This window comes from Trachurus trachurus, assembly GCF_905171665.1.
Source record: "Trachurus trachurus genome assembly, chromosome: 10".
NCBI classification, from domain to species: Eukaryota; Metazoa; Chordata; class Actinopteri; order Carangiformes; family Carangidae; genus Trachurus; species Trachurus trachurus.
The window spans coordinates 37,881,878-37,906,605 of record NC_139894.1 but is presented as its reverse complement, the minus strand read 5'-3'; the positions used below and the strand labels follow the sequence as shown (position 1 = coordinate 37,906,605).

At 42.6% G+C, this 24,728-nt stretch overlaps 1 protein-coding gene and 1 pseudogene across 2 annotated transcripts; both read left to right on the top strand.

Annotated features, from left to right (window-relative positions):
* Positions 1-174: 174 nt before the first annotated feature.
* LOC310992932 (4-galactosyl-N-acetylglucosaminide 3-alpha-L-fucosyltransferase 9-like) lies at positions 175-18,943 on the top strand (annotated as a pseudogene). The gene is made up of 2 exons: positions 175-464; positions 18,127-18,943. The product of its transcript is annotated as a 4-galactosyl-N-acetylglucosaminide 3-alpha-L-fucosyltransferase 9-like (transcript).
* A 917-nt stretch (positions 18,944-19,860) lies between these two features.
* LOC310992931 (4-galactosyl-N-acetylglucosaminide 3-alpha-L-fucosyltransferase 9-like) lies at positions 19,861-20,961 on the top strand (the record flags this gene model as incomplete). The annotated part of the gene is made up of 1 exon (XM_083981161.1): positions 19,861-20,961. The coding sequence occupies one exon, from the start codon at positions 19,861-19,863 to the stop codon at positions 20,959-20,961; it is 1,101 nt and encodes a 366-aa protein (XP_083837287.1).
* Positions 20,962-24,728: the final 3,767 nt, after the last annotated feature.

Sequence of the window (24,728 nt, the reverse complement as noted above, 5' to 3'; positions counted from 1 at the left end):
GGGGCTTTTTCTCTCTTTATTTATCTATTCAGTATTATTTATTTTACAAATCTAGGATTATGAACTCTTACCGCTGCTGTTTGTGATTTAACACTTTGTTTATATTGTTTTATCTCTTTCAGTTTGTGTTGCCAATAATCATCAGAAGAGGTTCTCCTCTCTTGCCGTGTTGATATGGCTCCTTCTCCCATTTCTTCTGTCTTACGCGTCAACCTGATGGTGACTCTCATGCTGGCTGGAGTCATAATCCTGATTTTAATGTACTACACATCAGCTCCATCTCCCCAATGTTATCCTCTCCTGGCTAATTCATGGCGGCCCAACAACACTGCGGTGAAACAAGTTAAACAACAGACAGAAAAACCTGTCGTGCTGCTGTGGTTCTGGCCTGAAAACAAACATTTTGATTTCCAAGACTGCAAGAAGCTTTTCAACATTGACAGCTGCCTCCTCACAGACGACAGGTCTTTATACTCCAGGGCTGAGGCCGTTGTGATATTTCACAGAGCCATCCAGGACGACCTCTCCAACCTTCCTGCCTCGCCCAGACCCAGATTTCAGAGGTGGATCTGGTTTAACATGGACTCACCCACCAACACGCGCAGGATAGCAGGCATTCAGGGACTATTCAACCTAACGCTGAGCTACAGGAAGGACGCAGACATCCACGTTCACTGGAAACTGACTGTCAGAGAGAAACCAGCTGAGGACTTTGTCATTCCAAAGAAACAACAACTGCTCTGTTGGATGGTGAATGAACACGAGCTCAATGGGACACTGGAGAGACAGCGCTTTTACATGGAGCTTACAAAATACATAAAGGTGCACATGTTTTTCAGCTCCTCTGGGGAGACCTTGAGGGGTGACAACTATTTTCAGACTATTAGCAGCTGCAAATTCTTCCTTTCTTTTGAGGATTCAATCCACAGAGATTACATCACAGAAATATTCACTGGTCCTCTGGCAGCTGGCACTGTGCCAGTAGTTTTGGGTCCACCAAGAAACAACTATGAGGACTTTGCCCCAGGTTCCTCTTTCATACATGTAAATGACTTTCCTGATGCCATGACCCTGGCTAACTTCCTCCTCAGGCTGGATGAGGATAATCGGACGTATGTCAAATATTTTGATTGGCGGCGTTTCTACACATTCAAACGCCATCCCACGGAGGAGAGGCAGGAGTTTGCACACGCTATCTGCCAGGCCTGTCATCACGTGGCCATGAACAAGGAGTACAGAGTGGTGCTTGATCTGTACAAGTGGTTCTTACTGTGACACTGTCAGACACACTGAAATATAGAAGCTGTGACACATTCACAGGGCCAGCCCTAGGATTTCGGTGGCCCTAAACAAGATTTTTTGTTTGTGGCCCTCCCTAAGCACAAACACATATCTACTGCTTAAAACTGAATACACAATACATGATTATGCGCCTCTGAGGTCTGAGGCAATTTCCTCAAATTTTACATATTTTCTTAATGTCACGTTTTTAAGATATGTGCAGATGTAACAATACTCAAGTGTTTTTTGTCTAAATATTAGAACTTACGCTCAGAGTACACTGAGGCCAATTTGTCCAAGAACACTGAATAAAGAAATAATATAGGCCAAATGCTGGAAATTTGAAGTCTGCTTTTTGAAAAATTTCAACTGCTTGAAATATGAATACAGTAATAGATAAGTATAGAACACAAGCCTTAAGCTGCGTTCACACCGGACCTTTTTTTTTTCTTGCTGGCAACGAGTATACATGTTAAGTCAATGCAAACAAGCGATTGAGCGTTTAATCGTTCAGGCGAAAAATCGTTCTGTCGCTCGAGATGAGAAATCCCAACTCTCTGGCCGTCAGTCGCTCGTCGCTCAGCGCTGATTGGCTGCCGTAATCCCGGTGGTGCCGGTGTAAACAGAGACACATGGCAGTGGGCATGACGTCATCATAGCGAAAATGCGAGTCTGTCGCTCAGCTCCATTCGCTCGTCAATTTGGCGATTTCTTTGGAGCGATACGAGCGACAGCGACAAAAATAAAAGGTCCAGTGTGCACGCACCTTAAAATGACATTTTGTAAAATCGCTTTTTGAGCATGTTGTCATTCTGTCATTCTATTTTCATCAAATGTCTCAAATGTTATGTAATGTTCACAATACATAAAGCTTCATGAGATTTGTTAAATGAGAAATTACCTTTTTTTTCATCATGACTTCTCTCTCTCCTAACGATTCTGCGAGTTTGAAGCTTCACCGTTGTTTTGGCACCCCATAACTCTCTTAAAGAGCATATTGCAGGTTAAATTCTTCACAAAATGCATGTGTAATCTGGTCCAAAATTTACCTTTTGAAAAGTTATTGAGGATTTTAAATGTTATTCAAGACATTTGGGGAGATATTTCACCAAAAAAGTGACAGTTTTGAGCAAAGTGCCAAAAACTGCTTTTTTTCAACATGGCATCATATTACGTAACGAGAGGGAGTTATATGCTAGCCGCTGCCGGTTACACCCCGCCTTTACAAAACCCAAAACCCCTCCATTCCATCCCCCCCCCCCCCCCGGACCTCACCAATTTCAAAACCCTGGCTACGGCCCTGGTGTGTGTGTGTGTGTGTGTGTGTGTGTGTGTGTGTGTGTGTGTGTGTGTGTGTGTGTCAGTCAGTCAGTCAGCGCTGCGTGTAGAGTCAGAGCAGTGAAGTGAAACAATAACCTGCAGATGACGTGAGTTGACATGAACTGTGAGTCAGAGCAATAAGACTTTACAGGACAATTCCAGGCAAATTCCACCTGGGGCTCTAGTTTCCTAATATTTTAGCTATAACAGAATGAACCTGTGGATTTTCTTTTTAATGTCTCCTGTTCAGCAGTAGTTCTGTATGTCCCTGCATCGCATCAACAGTGCATAATTGGAGCGGACGGATCTTAGACTGTTTAGGCTGTTTACGTCCCACAAAACCACTATTTTGAACAGACAACATTAGATGACTTCAAACATACACCGAGGGGTTTGTTCACTTCAAGAAAGATGACGTAGGCAAACACAGCTGTCTCACAAGCTGCCGGGCTGATTAGCGCCTCCTTTACAAACGTATTAAATCCAGAAGCAGGCACAGTCCCCACAACTGATAAGTTTGCACATGTTTTTATAGCCTACAAGAAAACCCTAAGTAGATCAGGCCCAAAAGTTTATTTGTAATGCGTTATTTTACTGTGTTACAGTAAATGGTAATACTACTGTAATTACGTAACTTTTGTAACGCGTTACTCCCAACCTTGGCCATGTGTATATTTGTCTAGTCTTATCAGTCATAACCAAGAGATTACAGGTTACAGGAGACGTTTGTGTGGTGGTGTAGCTGGGACACCGGGTTGGAGGCTCTTATCTTACAGCCTCCATTCTCCCATTCTTCCTGGAACAAGTTACAATTTAACCAACACTACTACTCTGAAACTGCTTCATTAAAGATTTAGATATATATACTCTGATTTAGCATAACCCTGAACTATATCCCTTCAGGGCACTTGGATTGCAGTGGACGAGCAGTAAGGAGGAATATTACAAGGTTTTTTGTAGTTTTATGGACCTTTTTGTGTTGGGTGCTATCGACTCTCATATAAGGATTTCGTTGGACTACGAACCCTCCTCCCGGGTCTCCAGATGCACTTTGAGGAATTAACTACTCTGGAGTATTCATCAGCATGAGGGTGAGTCAATAATGACTGAATTTCATTTTTTGGTGAACTATTCCTTTAACTCTTTACCTAATGAGGACATTTTTTTTTATCATGGCTATACACCACTAAAAGCTGATGCACACCTCCAAAGGCAGACAGGTGACAGGAGAAAACCAGTACGGTCATTGAACTTTATCAACGTTTCGTTCCATTTGTCCTTTGTCAGGTTATGTTATGTTTTTATTATGGCTATAAGATGATAAGGAAATGTATGTGTCTGTGTGCTTTGACCCCTTTTCCCAGGTGTACTTAAACTTGAATTTTTAACATCTGGCAAATGATTATTGAACATGGTATGGACGCAAGAGCAGTTTAAATAAGTAAAACACAAAAACGAACCATGGTTTTTTTTAAAAATGGGTTTAGTGAAATAATGTAAAATATTGTTATTGCACATGAAGTTCAGATTTGACATTTGAAATGGGAACCTATACATGTTGGGAATCAATCTTAGTAATTTTTTGTGTCTAGGGCTCTGGGTTTACACAAGAACAGTGCAAAATTGAACTCTTGACAGGCGAAAAAGTGCAAAACCAAACTATATAAATAAGGTAGAAACGAGCAACACCAAGTAACGAGTTACATTTACCCTCGTTATTGTAATTAAGTAGTTTTTTTGTGTACTTGTACTTTTTTGAGTAATTTTTTAAATCAGTAATTTTACTTTTACCTGAGTACATATTGTTGTACTATTGTGTTGTTCACATAAGGCCCTAGTTTCCTAGACCGAGCGAAGTCTAAGCTCAGCGCAGCTTCGCCACGCCAACGAGGCGTGTCCAGGTCTGAGCAGTAGATGTTTGTAAAACTCCAATTATTTGGTGAGCAGCGCGGTCCGACTTAGGCCAGCGCAAGCCCTCCCCTCGTCCCTCCTACCGGTGCAAACGGCAAAGGGGGAGGAGACAGGGCGGGAGGGAGACAGGAGGAGGAGAAGTGGGATTTACACAGCCGATTTGGATCTTCACCAATCAAATGAGCTCCTCTCCTCACCTTTAACTGCGCCGCGGGCGATGCGCACTGCAAGTTTGTCATTTTTTATACTTTGACATGGACGATGGAGACAGCGACGCCAGAGGCCGAACCTCTCCCAGGAGGAAACAGCTGTTTTGGTCCGGAGGTCCGAGCTCAGAGTGGCCGAATAATGAGTTTACTAATATCCTTAATCAGGTTTGATCTGATACACTGAGAACCGCTGCCCAGTGTAAAAAACAACAACTCATAAACTAATAAAGAAACTCACATTTATTCAATTCAATTTATTATTCCCTGTAAATGGTAAATGGACTTGCACTTATATAGCGCTTTTCTAGTCTCTTGGACCACTCAAAGCGCTTTACACTGTTGGTCACATTCACCCTTTCACACACATTCATACAGCGCTTGGCAGCGCAGAAATCTAACCATTCACACATTCGTACACCCAATGGACACATCGGGGGGCAAGTGTGGGTTCAGTGTCTTGCCCAAGGACACTTCGACATGTTGCCAGGAGGAGCCTGGAATCACAATTAAGCAATTAAAATTCAATTTTTTTCCCTCTATTCTTCGAAATAACGATTGTATCGCTTAAGTAAAAGTCTTTCAAATCTGACAGCCTGTTCCTTCTTGGGGTCAGAACAATACTGCCCAGGCTGAAAAGCCTTTCGACCGGTGCACATGAAGGTATTGGAGTGTTGTACTGCTTTGCGATTTCCTTAATCCTGGGGAACCTGGAGAGAACCTCCCAGTTGGATCCAGGTATATTCAAGTACTCCATAACTTCAGTCTCTGTGTAATGTCCTTGCTGTGTAATGTCCTCTTCAAAATCAAAAAATCCAGTTGGCAGAAGGTACAGAATCATTTCTACAGTTGAGCAACAACATGTAACACGTTGCAGACATATGAACACCACCAGGCACTGCCATTTGACATAAATGGCTCTCATTAGGGCCACGGGCCATCACACCGGGCACTGGTCCCAACAGCTATGAAATACCTACAGTACCTACCGTACCTACAGTAAAATACCCCCTCCCTCTTTGAGAGCAGATAGGAAAGACCGTAAAGAGTAAAGTAAACAGTAAAGAATCTGTGCGCGCTCCCGTGCCGGTGGCTTCGCTGGTTGCTGTAGTTACCCGCAGCGGCCGTCGCGTCACTGGCCGTTCTCATTGATCCTGCCCTATGATCCTTTAAAAAATGTATTGTCAAGTTAATCGTTCAAATGAGATTGAAAAAAAAGTATCAAATGAAGTACTCAATTTGAACACTCCATTCCTGGAGTGATTTCATTCCTCCCATTACGTATGAAGAGCCAAAGTCCAGATCCCTGATCTATAAAAGGACTGAGGAGAGAACAGAAGTATCAACAGACCGCTCTCTGCTCCACCTGATCTCATTCAACCAAACAGGTAAGAAAACTGTTCTTTGTTATTATTATTATTATTATTACAAGCTTGTTACTTATTAATTATCATGACAACATAGCATAGCATGGACTAATCTGCCTGATCAATATTGATATGAAACTCAGTCACCAGTCACACAAGCCATATACAGTCACACGCATACATGTGTGATCGTCTGAATCCGTGTATGGTTAGTTTTTCTGTGTCAAAACAAAATCAGAAAAACAGAAAAATTGGTCTGTTTTTTTGTTTTGAAACAAAAACGGTAAAACTGAAAAACAAACGTTTTTTTTTCTGTTTAGGAATAACAAATGGGAAAACGATTTCTGTAAATTCTTTCTTCTCATTTAGGAATATATGTCGGCAGACAGACCAGAAGTGAAGTGTAATGTCAAAATAAAAGTAGCGTGCAATGATAATAACCTGTCAATCTAACAATGCTGCTCTGACGTGAAATTGATCAAATGAAGAAATTTATTTCAGTGTTTGGCCTATTATATGGCAGTGTTGCCCAAATGCAGATTTTGAATAGGCCTAAGATTTTCCACAGTTAAAAGGTCTTTGTTTTCATTGTAGAGAGACAATATGTTTTGCTTACACAGCAACTAGAAAAAACCTCACTGAAGCCTATATTCATATGCACACCCAGCCTTGCTTTCAATAAAATACACACCCACATTCTATAGCCTAGTTGCCATCAGTAAATGAAAACAAAAGCATATAAAAGATCTTTTAAAAAAAAGACAGTTGCTGTTGCTCTCATGTATTCTGTTTAAATGAGTAAAGGTTAATAGTTGTGCAATGTTTAACTGTCAGAAATTGCAGTGGAAATGGTTTTGCACACTGGTGGACAGATAGGTGCGTCGGAGGAGGAGAGCAATGTGAACTAGAAAATTTCCTCTGGGAAATTTTGAGAGGGCCACGGGAGCTACGGCCGGTTTTGCCATCTCTGTCAACATGGGAATCAAACCCACGATCTTAAGGTCAAGACAGAAATGATCAGACAGACACATGATCATCTTTCTATAAGCACTGATATGGAGGAGCTGAAGTTACCTGTGTGTGATAGTGTGGGACAGGAATGTGCGCATAACCTGTGTGTTTTGATGTGTGTGTGTGTGTGTGTGTGTTTTGATGTGTGTGTGTGTGTGTGTGTGTGTGTGTGTGTGTGTGTGTAACTGTAATCACATGAAGCTGGTTCTAGAGTCTGTATGTGTGTGTGTGTGTGTGTGTGACTGACTTGACACATGTTATGAGCTGCATCCTGTGTCAGTCTGATTTATCGTGTGTGTGTGTTTACAAACATTTTAACGAGCGCCAGGTGGATTGTTTATGAACCTTAACGAGCTCTGGCCTGAGAATCAAACGTTACCACGGCAACTTGAGGTGGTTGCCAATGATGATAGGGGCCCCCCAGGCTGAGACAGACAGAAACGTGGAGAAAAAGAGCGATTTTCTGCCTCTGCACTGGTCTCGCAAAAGGCTTAGCGTGACAAAACGGTAACTCCTATCAGAAAAAAACACAGATCAACGGTGCTGTAAGGACTTACTGAAAAATTTGGTACGATTTGGTGTTAATACAGTAAATATTTTGGAGACTCTGGCAGTTTTAAAACTTCAGTCCGTTCTGCTTCTCTCAGAGTCAATGAGGAGCAGAGACAGACGTGGCCACACTTAGAGGCTGATGATTCAAATTCTGTAAATCTCTCTGATATTTTGAGCACATGGTGAGAAACAGAACAAGTTTGTCTTACAAATTAAAAAAAAAAATCATGTGTGTAGAGTGTAAATTGTGGCCGGGCCAAGTGTGGAAAGAGAACTCTCTCTCACTCTAACCGATGATGTCACGCACTCTGACACAAACATTCCGTGCAATACACACCCATTATACACTCATCATTTCTCCAAAAATGATCATGGTCATTGATCAGTGATTGATCAAAAACTATAATACCTATCAAAACGTGGAATAATACGCCAATACACAAGACCTGTGTCTACTGTTTAAAGTTTAAATGAAGTCTCTAGGTGAAAGTATGCCTGAGCAGTAGACGTTTGTTAAACTCCAATGATTGTTCTTATTTGCTCTTTTTTTTTCGCCCGTCCCATTGACTTCAATGCAAAATTTTGCGCAAATGCAAAAGTGAATGAAGAATGCTGAAAAGCATTGACATTATTGTTCTTCACTATTGTTCTTCCTCTCCGCCATTTTCTTTATACTTATTCCGAGTTCTTCTTCCCTTTTTTGGTCTTCAACTAGTCTTTCATACTGTGTGATTTCAACAATTCATACATCAAATTGTGCAGCTTTTTGTCCACCCTGCCTGCCTTTTCTTTTCAACTATTCATACTTTTTGCAATATTCAACTATTTCTGACTCAACAACCTTGTTGGTGCATTTTTCACCTGATCTGTCTCTTTACCTCTTTGTCTTTCTCTCTTGGTTTGTGTTAACATGTTTCTTGTTTATACTCATGCTCTCAGATTGAAATGAAATGCAACTTTGAACTTCAAGATGACTTCAACAACGTGCTATATCAGCTGCAAAGTCACTTGACTATTTAAGTATTTGTTGAAAAATTAAGGCAAGGCAAGGCAATTTTATTTGTATAGCCCATTTTTACAAACAGTTTGTCTCAAAGGGCTTTACATGGCTGTGGTCGATGGTGTCGAATGCAGCACTGAGGTCCAAAAGTACAAGTACAGAGACGAGACCTCTGTCTGAAGCTATAAGAAGATCATTAGAGACTTTGACAAGTGCTGTTTCAGTGCTATGGTGTTCTCTGAATCCAGATTGGAAAGCTTCAAAGAGCTCGTTGCTGTGCAGATGTTCATGTAGCTGCTCCAGGACAACCTTCTCAAGATCTTAGAGATGTAAGGAAGGTTGGATATAGGCCGATAGTTGGCTAGGACATCTGGGTCAAGAGAAGGTTTTTTAAGTAAAGGGTTAATGACAGCCACCTTGAAGGCCTGTGGCACGTAGCCTGTGGCTAAGGAAAGATTGATTTGGTTAAGAAAAGAAATGTTAATTAAGGGGAAGACATCCTTAAGTAGTCTTGTCGGGACTGGATCCAGCAGACATGTGGCTGACTTGGAAGAAGTAATTGCAGAAGTTAAGTCTGAGGGCCTGTCCCAATATGCACACTCGATCACACTTACACACTTGGGCACTTGGCGTGCGCGTTCATGAGCTTAGTGTCAGTGCGCAAGTGTGTCCCGTTTCTCCAACGACTGAAAGTGCAGCGCGCTTGATTTGCACTTTACCCACACTTATGGTAAGACCGCATCCGAGCGGTATTTGGCCAAGTATAAATCCCACAATGCACCACGGTGAAGTCCGCCGTCACCGGCAGCCACAAGCCACGTTTAGGAAATGCGATTTAATTAATCTCAATACAATTAAATTAACTTTCTATCTCATAATTATGACTTTTTAATGTCATATTTTATATTCATCATGCTCTGTTCATGTTTTTATTTTTTCGTTTTTCTTGTTTGTTTTATTTACTTAGCCTACAGAGTTGGGCTTACATGTTTATGATCTGAATCTTGTGCATAGAGACACTTTAGGAGTAGATGAGACTGATCCAGCAGCACTGTTTATTAAAACTGTTGCTGTGCTGTGTGTGTCGTAGTTGTGCTACTGTGCGCAATGGCACAGGCTGCACTTGTCAAGTGTGTCCCGATTGCTTTTAAATATCCCCCCACACGCTTGGCCACTTAACACATGCTTGCACACTATATGTAAATATACGTTCCGCCGGCAAAACGTCACCAAAGTGTGTGCGTAACCAAGTGCACTGAGCCAAGTGTGGAGGAATGGGACAGCCCCTGACAGGTCGATGGGAGAGAAGCTGTCCAAGTGTGTACCAAGTCTGGGAGGTGCTTCTATGGGTACCATAATCTGTGCTCCATTACTGGCAATTTTCGTTCTAATATTAACTATCTTTTCGGTAAAGAAAGTTAGGAAGTCATTACTGCTGAGAGTTGGAGGGATGGATGGCTCAACGACACTATGGTTCTTGGTTAGCCTGGCCACAGTGTTGAAAAGGAACCTGGGGTTGTTCTTATTCTTTTCTATTAAAGCAGAACTATGCAGGATTTCGGCTGTAATTATTGTGGCTCAGAGACACTGTGATGGTTGAGTGACTTTTTATGAGGTGAATGGGGTCTGGCTGAAAACCGCACTTGCAAGATCAGTCCTCCGTCTCGGTGTCCCAAATCTCATCAATGGATAGAACTATCGCGAGAAACTGCCTTACAGCAGTACGAGATAAGAACGCAGATGACGTCATGCATGTCATGAATCGTGATTGGTTTGAGTTCGGAAAGTCGGAGGAAACCATGGAAACATGAAATGTTTAGAAGTTCGGCTTGTGGCTAACACGGAGCTAATGCTAACACGGACACACACACACCATGGATCTTTGATAAGATAATGTAATACATCATGACACACACAGGCCTTCGCGTTTTGGAACCTTTATTCATGTGTGTGTATGTCTGTGTCTTTGTGTCTTTGTCTGTGTGTGGCCGTATTAGCGTTAGCTCCGTATTAGCGTTAGCGCCGTGTTAGCGTTAGCTCCGTGCTAGCAGGGCTTAGCAAACACCGCTCTCTACCTTCAGCAGTAAACACAAGCACGTGTAGGGAGGGGGTGGAGGAGGTGGTGGTGGCGGCGAGTTTTTTTTTTTTTTTTTTTTACGACAGTGACATGTGCCTCCCAGAACTGTGGGGGAGCCCCGGAGAGGGAAAAAAAAGAGAAACCAACGAAGGAGCGAGCTATTTCCGGCCGACTTGCATAGTTCTGCTTTAAAGATGAATAGTAATTGCTTCTAGCATTACGGAGTTCTTTTTTATATATTAATAAACTATCCTTCCAGGCTTGACGGTCTTCCTCATGTTGGCTGGAATGTGTTTTCCTTTCCAGCTGTCTGGTCTTCTGTTTCAAAGCGCGCAAGTTTGGGCTGTACCAGGGAGCTATTCTTTTCTGGTTGATAACTTTCTTTTTCAGGGGAGCTACAGCATCAAGTGTCCCAAGGAGTGCTGCTGCAGTGCTATCCACAAGATAGTCCACCTGTGTGGGGGTGAAATCAGCATAACTGCCCATAATATTGTTTCAGGATGTGGCAGCAAGCTCTGCTGGAATAAGCTCTTTAAATCTAGAAACAGCAGTGTCAGATAGACATCTACTGTAGCGGGATTTTTTCCCAGGTAGGATATAATTTGTTAGAGTAAATTCAAATGTTATTAAAGAATGGTCAGACAAGACGGGGTTCTGAGGAAGAACTGTGACATGGTCAGCTTCTATTCCATAAGTAACTAAGTCAAGGATATGATTAAAAGTGTGAGTGGGTTTGTTTACCCTCTGAGAGAAGCCGACTGAATCCAAAAGTGACTTGAATGCAGTTGCCAGACAATCATCATCGACGTCCACATGAATGTTAAAGTCACCTACTATAATGACTTTGTCTGAGCTCATTGCTAAATTTGACAGAAAGTCAGGGAATTCGTCTAGGAACTCAGAATAAGGTGCGGCAGGACGATACAGTACAGCAAGTAAGAGTGGTTTTTCTGCTTTCCAGTCTGCAGAGGTGTGGACTTGGACTTGAGACTTGAGACTTGACTTGGACTTCAGTCCCGATTTTGATGACTTAAGACTTGCTTGATCAAATCAAAAAAAGACTTGGACTCGCTTGGGACTTGATGCCAAAGACTTGAGACTCTACTTGGACTTGAGAGCAAAGACTTGAGACTCTACTTGGACTTAACCCTCTTGACTTGAATTCAAGTCAAGTCACAAGCAGCAAGCACAAATATTAAAATATTTTAAAAAGTGTCACATCAATGTTATACTGCAGCAGCCAGCCAGAGACGTTCTATATAGAACCCACTCCTGTTATCAGTCTTGGCTGTATAATTAATGCCAACACACTAATTCCTACCACACACATAAAGATAATCTGGCTGATTTTGCCCCGATTTTCCCCCTTCCGACCAATGACAAAAATTGCCCGATTAGCTTGGCTCTTAAAGGGATAGTTCACCCTAGAATGATATTTCGATTTGCGCCGGCGTCAGTGCGGTTACTGCGAATCACGCGAGATTTGGACGGACCAGGAAGAGGAGCTTCGAGAAGCTTCCGCTACAAACAAGCTTAAAATATAGACTTATTAAAAAATTTTCGGGACAATTACGCAATTTGGGGCTTCAGCACAAGACGGACATTACATACGAGCATCATGGAGGTATTTGGATGTTTTTTTGTGTGTGTTTTTTTACGAAGAGCTCTGGTGTCCCTTTGCAACCATTGCATTGAAATGCACTGCTACGCCAAGACCCCCTGTAACTCAGAGAAGGGACGGTGGACTCTGATAATTCTTCCAGCCCTTAGTCAACATGAGGGTGAGTAGATAATGAGCGAAATATCATTCTAGGGTGAACTATCCCTTTAAGAGTATTTTATGAGATTCTCCTGTGGTGTGTGGTGTGTTAAGATTTAAATTCTCCCAACGATCGTAAATATTGAACATGTTCAGTATTTACGATTGTTGGTCCCAACAATCGTGACCGTTTGGATCAAAAGTTGGCTTGTGTGTAGGGGAAGCCGACAATCTCGAGTCACCGGCTCCGCAGAATGTGACGTGAAATTGAATGTAACCAATAAAGAAGCAGCTGACTGCAGCACACGTAGCATAAAAAACCAGTGTGGCTAACGGCTCCATGGCATGGATCTATATAATACATCCATGCTCCATGGCTACCATCAACAGACTACGTCAGATCACGTTTGATCACACAAGATTTCTGGTGTGTTACTGTACGTCAATTTTAAATAGCTTTATTGGCATGAGAAGGCAGTGCTTATATTGACAAAGCATATCACAATAGAATATTAATAAAAAATAAACAGATGAATAGGTTTCAGAACATTAACAATAAAATATAAACAACTTAACAATTGAGGCGTGGTCATGATCTTTACTTATCATTAATTATAATCGATTTGTTTGGGACTCGAAACAAAAATCTTAGGACTTGGTTGGGACTTGAAAAAAAATCTTAGGACTTGGTTGGGACTTGAAAAAAAATCTTAGGACTTGGTTGGGACTCGAAACAAAAATCTTAGGACTTGGACTTGACTTGGGACTTGAGAGCAAAGACTTGAGACTCTACTTGGACTTGCAACATAGGGACTTTCTCCCACCTCTGCCAGTCTGGGTGAGAGAGGCTGACAGTAAGGCTTTCAAATGTATTATATGAACTATTATGTCTAGGGTTGATAATCAGATTTGACTGATAAATAGCAGCCACTCCTCCTCCTCGGCCAGTGTTACGAGGCACATGACAGTTAATGTAACTAGGAGGGGTAGATTCATTCAAACTAACATATTCATCTTGCTGCAACCAGGTCTCAGTGAGTGTTAATATGTCAATATGGTGACTTGTAATTAAGTCATTCACTAGGAGAGACTTGGATGGGAGAGAACGAATATTGAGCAAACCACATTTAATAGTTCTATTAGGTTGGCTTGCTGGAGCAGTGGTAGTTGCTATAAACAACTCTAGATTCGGGTTTAGGCTTAGACAGCCTCGAGGCAGACACAGTTTCTATAGGCTGGGTGGGTGACAACACGAAGGACCCAGCAGAGGGGCGTGTTAAACTGCGGCTCTGCCTGCTGGTCTGAACTCTGGGTGCTTGTCAGGGATTAGCATGGCTAATAAAGTGCCCTATATTCCTAGATAGGAGGGATGTGCCATCCAGAGTAGGATGGACGCCATCTCTCCGAATCAGACCAGTCTTTCCCCAGAGGGAGGTCCAGTTATCTATGTAAGCCACATTGTTATCTAAGCACCACCTAGACATCCAGCGATGGAATGAACGCATGCGGCTAAACATATCGTCACTCGCTAAATTGGGCAGCGGGCCAGAGAAAATTACGGAGTCCGACATTGTCTTTGCAAAGTTGCACACCGAAGCCATATTAACCTTAGTTAACTCCGACTAGCGAAGCTGGGTGTCATTAGCGCCGACATGGGTCCTAGTAAAACACGTGACTAGGACCGCCTTCTTCCATCTGCGCAGTATCACTAAGATTAGGAATATCCTCTCCCAGAGTGATGCTGAGAAACTGGTGCATGCATTTATCACTTCTAGGCTAGACTACTGCAACTCTCTCCTGTCAGGATGTCCGAAAAACTCTCTAACGAGTCTCCAGCTGGTCCAGAATAACGCAGCAAGGGTTTTGACAGGAGTTAGGAAGAGAGAGCACATCTCTCCCACTTTAGCTTCTCTCCACTGGCTTCCTGTAGGATTTAGAATAGACTTCAAAATCCTTCTGCTGACTTATAAGGCTCTTAATGATAAAGCTCCATCCTATCTGAAAGAACTAATCATTCCTTACTGTCCTACCAGAGCACTCCGCTCCCAGAATGCAGGTCTGTTAGTGACTCCCAGTATCTCTAAAAACAGACTGGGAGGTAGAGCCTTCAGTTACCGGGCTCCTTTACTGTGGAACCAGCTCTCTCCATGGGTCAAAGAGGCAGACACTCTAACTACATTTAAGTCTAGACTTAAGATCTTCCTTTATGACAGGGCTTTTAGTTAGGGCTGGTTCAGGTAGCTCTGAACCATTTTATAGCTACACCAAGGTAAAAGTACAAAGTGCAACAGATAATGATAATGACAGTTCAAAAATGTGCTAAAAGGTGAGGAGAGGAGAGGAGAGGAGGGGAGAGGAGGGGGGAGGAGAGGAGATGGCTCCATGTAAACAGATGTGTCCCCCAGCAGTAAAATGGTTCAGAGCTACCTGAACCAGCCCTAACTAAAAGCTCTGTCATAAAGGAAGGTCTTAAGTCTAGACTTAAATGTAGTTAGAGTGTCTGCCTCTTTGACCCATGGAGAGAGCTGGTTCCACAGTGAAGGAGTAACTGAAGGCTCTACCCCCCAGTCTGTTTTTAGAGATACCAGGAGTCACTAACAGACCTGCATTTTGGGAGTGGAGTGCTCTGGTAGGACAGTAAGGAATAATGAGTTCTTTCAGATGGCGCTCTATCTTTAAGAGATTTATAAGTCAGCAGAAACTACAGAAGCTAAAGTGGGAGAGATGTGTTCTCTCTTCCTAACTAACCCTCGCGGCAGAGTTCTGGACCAGGTGGAGACTCTTTAGAGAGTTTTTCAGACATCCTGACAGGAGAGAGTTACAGTAGTCCAGCCTAGAAGTGATAAATGCATGCACCAGTTTCTCAGCATCACTCTGGGAGAGGATATTCCTAATCTTAATGACTCCAAGGTTCCTCGCAGTTGTACTCGGCGTCAGGGTGATGCCATCTAGAGTAGTGATCTGATTAGAGAAAGTGTCCCTGAGGTGCTTAGGTCCAAACACGATGACCTCAGTTTCATCTGAATTCAGTACACACGCCGCTGATCCAAACAGCTGATGGCTGCGTGATACATCGCCCCGCTGAGCCTGCCTGTGTGGAGGAATACTGAGAAAGTTGTTAATTCCAGATAAATGGGATTAGGGATGGAAGTCTAAGGGCGTATTCACACCAGGAAAGTCCAATAGTTCACTAAGTGGACAACTTTGTAAACACTGCATAAAAAATATCAGCATTCCTTTTAATTTGGTATTTTCAGTAGCACCTGTCCAGTGCTTATTCGTCACTTGGACAACCTCCTGATTGTACATCGTCAAGGACAAAGATGTGCAAGACGGCTACTAGGGATGCACACCGTTAACTGATAACAGGAACTTTGACTAATTAATTCTATTGGTGCGTGCCTTAAAGCAGATATCAGTGGAATGTTTTTGTTAATATAAGTCCTAAATAGTCCTATTTTCCGTCAGCAATCACTTACATGAAGTATTTCAGCCTAAACACGAGTCTCTCCGTCACTCTGCTCTGCTGTAACCCGAGGAGAAAATTTTCCTTGTGGGATACAAGTGTTATCCAATGAGGAGAGAGAACGGCATGAAGGGCTGTGTGTGCAGCCAAGGGATGCGCGTGAATGTGGTGACGTAGCACGAGGACCAATTGATGCCTGACAAGGGCGGGGGCTGCTAACTCATGGTGCGTTCAAAGAAACTCGTACTTTGTGTTTTTCCTTCCTGTGAAGTCATACCAGTTCGATCTGGTACGAGTTCACGGGTCGGAAGTTACGAGTGGCCGTTATAGGGAACTTTCACAGACAACAGGATGGTAAAAACACGAGCTACGGGTTACCTGGAACGCTACCAAGTCGTAGTTGTGACTTGAAGCTGTAACTTACGGTTTCAAAAGCCTGCCTTGAACGCAGCATTAGCCGAAACGGCCGTGAAGCTGATATCTGCTTTAAGTAATATTTCACAGCAGACACACGGACATATGCATGTGTCAGAACAACAACAACAAAAAAGCCTAACTCACCTCATTTACTTTTTGGGGAAAGTAACAACTAACTATAACTAATTACTTTTTTTTTTTTAAAGTAATCCCAACACTGGGATGCATGTGTGTGTTGGATACCAGAGCCCTGTTCACACTGTTCCAATGCATGGAGACATGAACCATGATCTATGATTGGACATTTACTTTCTATGTTTAGCTATTGGTCACTAGAGTTACTATCAAGGTCAAGGTTTCTTTATTAATACCAGCTGGTAAATTTGTTGTGCAGACAGGCACTCAGCAATCCGAGTATAAAAAACAGCCACACACAGACATCATGACATACAAATCACAGATATTAAAAGACAATATAATCAAAATACATGGTCAAAGTCATAGAAATAGAAAAGTGCTTCTGCATAGAAAAGTGCTTCTACATGTCCCTAGGGTCAGCTAAGTTCAATATGAACAAGATCACCTTGTGGCTTTACTATTCAGCATTACAATTGCTGTGGGTATGAAGCTACTTCTATACCGTTTTGTCCTGCCCTTAGGGGCCACAAAACGACAGCCAGAGCGAAGGAGCTGGAACTCCCCGTGCAAAGGATGTGAGCAGTCATTACGAATAGCGCTGGCTTTATGCTGCAGCTGTGTGTCATAGAGGGCTGCCATGGTAAGTTGAGGCTCGCCAATTATCCTACCAGCCCATTTGATAATCTGGTTCAGGGAATTTTTGTCCTGTAGTGACAGATTACCAAACCAGGACACCAGGGCAAAAGATAACACGGACTCAATAAAAGCTCGATAAAATAGCCCGAGCATAGTTTTGTCAATGTTAAAACTGGACAATTTCCGAAGATAAAACAGACGCTGATGTCCCCTCTTACACACTGCTTCACAGTTCTTGTTAAAAGACAGTTTAGAATCAATTACAGTCCCCTGATATTTATAGTTTTCCACACAGTCCACAGATTGGCCCTTAATGACTGTGGGGTCACAATTTGGAGTCTGTGCCCTAAAATCAATAGTCATGTCCTTTGTCTTGGATGTGTTGAGCACCAAAAAAGAGAGATCACACCAACTAATAAAATCCTGCAAGACTGGGCCATGGCTGGATTCATTGTTGTGCAACAAACTCACAATGACTGTGTCGTCTGCAAATTTTAAAATGTGCCTGTTTTCATAAGCACTCCTGCACATATTTGTGTAAAGAATAAAAAGTAGAGGGGAGAGAACACATCCCTGAGGTGAGCCAGTAGAGGAACACAGTGACTCAGATAAAATACCATTCACTTTGACTCTTTGTGTTCTATCTGTTAAAAAATCTAAAATCCAACCCACCACATTCTGGCTCATTCATAACACAGTTACAGAATTGATCACATGACTCTGTTTCTCTGCCTCCACAGATGACGACCGCAGCCACATGGAAAACGTTGTGGTTAGCACTAGTTGCTGCTTTCACCATCATCGGCTTTGTTCTGTATTTTGAAGCAACAGCCCTAGTTTGTCGATATACGTCCATATTGGTCAGTGACAAAACTTCTGAAAAGCCCATAGTCCTGTTGTGGTTCTGGCCTTTTGGTGTGAGGTTTGATCTCAGTGGCTGTTTACCCCACTTCAACATTGACAGCTGCCTCCTGACAAATGATAGATCCTTGTACAGTAAAGCAAAGGGAGTGATTATCTTCCACAAAGATATAGACTTTAATTTAAAAAACCTGCCTCAGGAGCCACGTCCAGCTTTTCAGAAGTGGATCTGGTACCATGTGGAGTCTCCTACCAACACAGCAAAGATTCCTGGTCTGGAGAACCTGTTTAACTTAACACTGAGCTACAGACGAGATGCTGACATCACGGCGAGGGATGAGCTCGTGATCAGGAAAACGGACATGAAAGACGACTTTGTCCTGCCCAAGAAAGACAAACTGGTGTGTTGGATCGTCAGTAACAACAACCCGGTGTATGGAACAGCAGTGAGAGAGTCCTATTACCGCAAACTGTCGAAACACATCCACGTCCACGTCTTTGGTGCTTTTTCAGGGAAGCGCTAACGTGATGAGGACTACTACTCCACCATTGCTAGCTGTAAATTCTACCTGTCATTTGAGAATTCAATCCACAGAGACTACATCACTGAGAAGGTAAACGGGCCTTTCGCGGCAGGGACGGTCCCTGTAGTTTTAGGTCCACCACGGGAAAACTACGAGCAATTCATTCCCTCCGATTCCTTCATTCACATCAATGACTTCTCTGATCCTAAATCTCTGGCAGAGTTCCTAAACCACCTGGATACAGATGATGAAGCGTACATGCGTTACTTTGAGTGGAGGAAGTACTACACAGCCACTCCTCATCTCCTGTCACTCGAAAATGAATTCCTTCAGCCCGTCTGCCTCGCCTGCGATCACATGTCCAAAGACAGGGATTACAGTGTAGTTCACGACCTCTATGGATGGTACTGGTCATGAGGAGCAAAAGTGAGATCAGCATTTGATAGATGACAGTTTAGGCTTTTGTTTCAGTGTTTTCTGCTCAGTTTTCTGATATTTTATCGACTATTACTGTATTACAGAATTAATGTATTCACCTCTGATGAAAATAAAGGTTAGTTTTGGTTATTTTGTGGTTGTAACACTAGAACCTCCAAGAATGCAGATAGTAATGGTTATTATAACTTTTATGCAAAATATTTGTTTTGTCTGTTGTTTCACTTTGTAGATGTAGGTGACCTTGGGTGTCAAGAAAGGCACCTCTAAATTAAATGTATTATTATTATTTTATTATTAACCATTTTGTTTATGACCTCATGTATTGAAAATAATAAAGTTACTTCAATCTCAAAAAGGTCATACCCGTAATTTCTCTATTGTTTTCCTTTTTAAAGTTGATACATACATGATACACCAGCTACTACAACACCTCATTTCATCAAAATTTTCCAAACGCGTCACAGACACCTTTACCCAATTTTTATGAAAATCTGTCATTTTAAAGTCAAATCTCCGAGTCACCGATGCCTGAGCGCAGTCTGACAGAGGTTGGGCTGATGAGTCAGTGGGACATCAGTCAGATGTCACAGAGAGAAGTAGAAAAAACCAAACGAGTTTCCCCTGATCTGTGTTGTCCGGGTCCAGCCCCTCAGTCTTAACCCTAACCCTGCACAACATTTACACACTCAGCCTTCATGCAGCAACAGCATTTCCAGCTGTCCCGGGGCTTTTTCTCTCTTTATTTATCTATTCAGTATTCTTTATTTTACAAATCTAGGATTATGAATTCTTACTGCTGCTGTTTGTGATTTTACACTTAGTTCATATTGTTTATCTCTTTCAGTTTGTGTTGCCAATAATCATCAGAAGAGGTTCTCCTCCCTTGCCGTGTTGATATGGCTCCTTCTTCCATTTCTTCTGTGTTACGCGTCCCCCTGACGGTGACTCTCATGCTGGCTGGAGTCATAATCCTGATTTTAATGTACTACACATCAGCTCCATCTCCCCGATGTTATCCTCTCCTGGCTAATTCATGGCGGCCCAAAAACACTGCGGTGAAACAAGTTCAACAACAGACGGAAAAACCTGTCGTGCTGCTGTGGTTCTGGCCTGAAAACAAACATTTTGATTTCCAAGACTGCAAGAAGCTTTTCAACATGGACAGCTGCCTCCTCACAGACGACAGGTCTTTATACTCCAGGGCTGAGGCCGTTGTGATATTTCACAGAGCCATCCAGGATGACCTCTCCAACCTTCCTGCCTCGCCCAGACCCAGATTTCAGAGGTGGATCTGGTTTAACATGGACTCACCCACCAACACGCGCAGGATAGCAGGCATTCAGGGACTATTCAACCTAACGCTGAGCTACAGGAAGGACGCAGACATCCACGTCCACTGGAAACTGACTGTCAGAGAGAAACCAGCTGAGGACTTTGTCATTCCAAAGAAACAACAACTGCTCTGTTGGATGGTGAATGAACACGAGCTCAATGGGACACTGGAGAGACAGCGCTTTTACATGGAGCTTAGAAAATACATAAAGGTGCACATGTTTTTCAGCTCCTCTGGGGAGACCTTGAGGGGTGACAACTATTTTCAGACTATTAGCAGCTGCAAATTCTTCCTTTCTTTTGAGGATTCAATCCACAGAGATTACATCACAGAAATATTCACTGGTCCTCTGGCAGCTGGCACTGTGCCAGTAGTTTTGGGTCCACCAAGAAACAACTATGAGGACTTTGCCCCAGGTTCCTCTTTCATACATGTAAATGACTTTCCTGATGCCATGACCCTGGCTAACTTCCTCCTCAGGCTGGATGAGGATAATCAGACGTATGTCAAATATTTTGATTGGCGGCGTTTCTACACAGTCAACAACCATCCGACGGAGGAGAGGCAGGAGTTTGCACACGCTATCTGCCAGGCCTGTCATCACATGGCCATGAACAAGGAGTACAGAGTGGTGCTTGATCTGTACAAGTGGTTCTTACTGTGACACTGTCAGTCTGTGGTGACCATGCTGCTGACAAGTACTCAGAGGTCTTATAATTATTTGTCTTGTCTAACCCTTTGATGGGTTGTTTTTGTCTTTGTATGTTTCTGTTGTTTTCCACTTGTCTTGTATTGGCAGCACTTAAAAGAAATAATCTAATCACTCATGGACTTTCCTTTTAGTCATATTGATAATGCTGAACTTCACAACTTGTCTGAGCAACAATCTAAGAAGAAGCCAAAGGTTAAACCAAACTGTGTAGTCACCCTTGATCCTGTTGAAGGTATTGTTAGAGGTGACTCACTCTCAAATGATATATTATGTAGCAATGATCCAGATATGAATTGTCTTTTGGACATGAAACAAACCCTCTTGTCTAACTGCAATTATCTGTTGGAAGAGGATTTTAATTCTAACTATATCAATGATCAATTTAAAAAGGAAAATAACCTCTCCTTCTTGCATATTTTTTTTGCTATTAAGAATGTTTTTTTTATGAGCATTTACAACTTAAAACAACAGACAAACAAATCCCACACACATACAGGACAGACTTGGACTAAAAAAAAAAAATAATAATAATAATAATAAATTAATAAATTAAAAAAAAGGGGGGGGGGGGGGGGGGTTGCAAGAGTGTCATTCAATTAAATGAAAAAGAAATAAAGAGGGAAATGCAAATCAATTCATGAGGCTGTTATAAATAATGTCCCAGTGGTCATCCAGTCTTTGGTCAAAGTCTTTTAGCAGGCATGCTGCCCTTTCCATATTCTCCCAACCATGACTCTCTGGTGAAACATCCCGGTTTGCGAACTTTCCAGTTCATTAGAATAAGTCTTTTGATGGTAAGACAGCCCAGAGTCCAGAGCCGGTTTACTGTGGCTCCCCAAGTGTTGACTGGTCTCATACTAAGTAGGCATATTGTTGGACAAATGGGGAACTTCACCTTGAAAAGTGATGACATATATGATATAGCGTCTTCCCAGAGAGATTTAACTGCTGGACAGTCCCACAGTAGATGAAGCAATGTGCCTCGGGAGCCACAGCTATGCCAGCATAAGTCTTGGTGTTCCTTGTTCATTTTGGATAATGTAACTGGGGTAATGTAAGCTCTGCATAAAATCTTGTACTGTACAATTCTGAATCTCACACATTTCGAAGCATACAATGCAGATCTCCAGATACCATTCCACTGAGAGGATGTTAATGATGTATTAAGGTCATGTTCCCAGGCCAGCTGAACAGGAGCATAGGCACCAGGGGCAGGTCTAAACAGTAAGCTATAGATCAGGGGTGCTCATTACGTCGATCGGTCGATCGCGAAGACAGTGTGGGTCGATCGCGTGATGAAGAACAAAAAAGAAAAAGTAGGCTATATTCAAAAAAACACAGTTGTCTGGACAGCAGGCATTTTACTCACAACCGACCTCAAAAGCGAGGGCAGGTCCGCTGAAGCATCACTCCGGGTGAATCACGCTCTCCGCCCGTTGTCTTTGTTGTCACTTTGTTACCGCGGCCACAGAGCGCACATGGCTACTTAATTATGCACGTGCTGACCATATATGGTTGTGCTGAGGCATTCTGGGGGTGGAATATGAGGTGTGTTCATGTCTGCACCATTCTTGGGTCCGGTGTGATTTATCAATGGAATATGGCGGAGAGTTGTGCGTACGCACAGCTTGATCAGTGTTTCCCACAAACAGAAAAAAAAAAGTGTCCCAAAAAAAAAACTTTTTTTTTTTTTTCCCTCATGTGTGTTTACGTGCGGTGCGCCCGCACGCGAGAGAGGCGGCAGGTTGAGAGGCTGACTGGCGGAGATGAGAGATGGTGAAACGCTAGCATGGTTATTAAAAAAACACCATCTCTCATCTCTGCCCGCACATAGACAGACACAGGTTCACATACAGACAGGGGCGCACGGTAAATGCAGCTGCAGCGCATAGTCCGACAGGCTACACCGACATATTGTATATTAAGTGTTATGTATATGTTCATATAGTAGGCTATATAAATAAACGTGAATCATTAATAATGTTGGTAGATCATTTTGACTTGGTCATTTTAAAAGTAGCTCTCAGGCTGAAAAAGTGTGAGCACCCCTGCTATAGATGTTGGAGACTGTGCCTTTTGACAGGGTTGCCTTCCTTAATAGTGCATCCCAATCAGGGCAGGAGGCGGGAACAGCGCCTTCTTTACATTTCTTATTCATGATGGATGCTATCTGCGCATATGTTAAAATGAGGACTTTGTGATATTAAATACATTTTTAATTTGTTGAAAAGATAGAAGAGAATCACTAAAGATTTGACCAACCGTTAGTATGCCATGTTGCTGCCAGCTTTTGTTATTTAAGGTGCCATCTCTGGTTGATAAAATGGGGTTAGACCAGATGGGGCATGATGGGAGAGAGAGCCCCTCAATACCAAGTCTCCTGTGCAGCTGCTTCACGATAAAGCAAGAAAACCTGATAATGATATTGTCCAACTGTGGTGGGGGATTGGGACAGTACCATAGGGATGCCAATGATATGGTCTTATAACATGAAAGAATATTTTCCTCCAACCTCCTTCCTCCTTCTTGCATATTAATGTTGGTAGTATTCCAAAAAACTATGACGTATACTTACCCTCTGCCTCCCTTATGTGAATCACACCTTCTCTGCAGTGGGAGTTTCAGAAACTTGGTTAAAGGAAAATGCAGATATGTATGGTATTGAGAACTATAATCATGTATACAGATGCAGAGAGGATAAATGGGTGGCACTTGTCTAGACTATAAGGAAAGGCATGATATTGAAGTGTGTATTAAGTCTCTTGGTGAGAGTGTATTCATGAAACTGATAATCATACAATCATTGGATGTATCTATAAACCACCAAGTCTGAGCATAAATGACTTTAAAGCTATAGTGCGTAACTTCTATCGCCCCCTAGAGGATTTCTGCGTTATTACAACGATGCAGCCGGCACCTCAATATGGCGTATGGCCCGGTGTAACCCGCCCCCCCTCCCCACCGCTACCGTTTGTCACTCTCTTCGCCAACAGACCTTCTTCCGAACGGGAAGGCTTTTTCTTTTTAGTAGGATCCACTTCTGAACCTCTTGGTCACTTCTTCGGGTTCTCTGCCATGTTGCTTCTAGTAGTGCTCTCCTCCCCCTCCCTTCTCGTTGTCAGGTAAAACCGATGTTGCATTCCAGGCAGGCTGTTGAACCCGTAAGTTACGGCTTCAAGTCACAACTTACAACTTTGTAGCGTTCCAGGCAACCCGTAACTCGTGTTTTTCCAACCTGTTACGCTTGAAAGTGGACTATAACGGCCACTCGTAACTTCCGACCCGTGAAGTCGTACCAGATCGAACTGGTACGACTTCACAGGTTGGAAAAACACGAGTTACGGGTTGCCTGGAACGCACCATTATTTCCTGAACGCACCATTATTTCCTGTCCTCCAGTGCGGGAATGTCGCCAACGTCCCATACAAAAAGAACAAATACTGAAAAATATCCAGGGTGTTAGAGGAGCCGAACGGCTTAATCAGCGTTGTATCATCTCCTCTTTTGGTGGCTTGGGTCAAACAGATATTTACAGACACGTAGAAGTTACGCACTATAGCTTTAACTCTCACCTGGCAGATGTGCTAGACACTGTATCTAAAGAGAGCAAAGACTGTTATATAATGGGAGATTTTAATGTTAATATCATAGATTCTGTGAAAAACCCTCAGGTTAATTCATTTATGGATATAATGTTGTACGTCGCCCGGGCTGGCGAC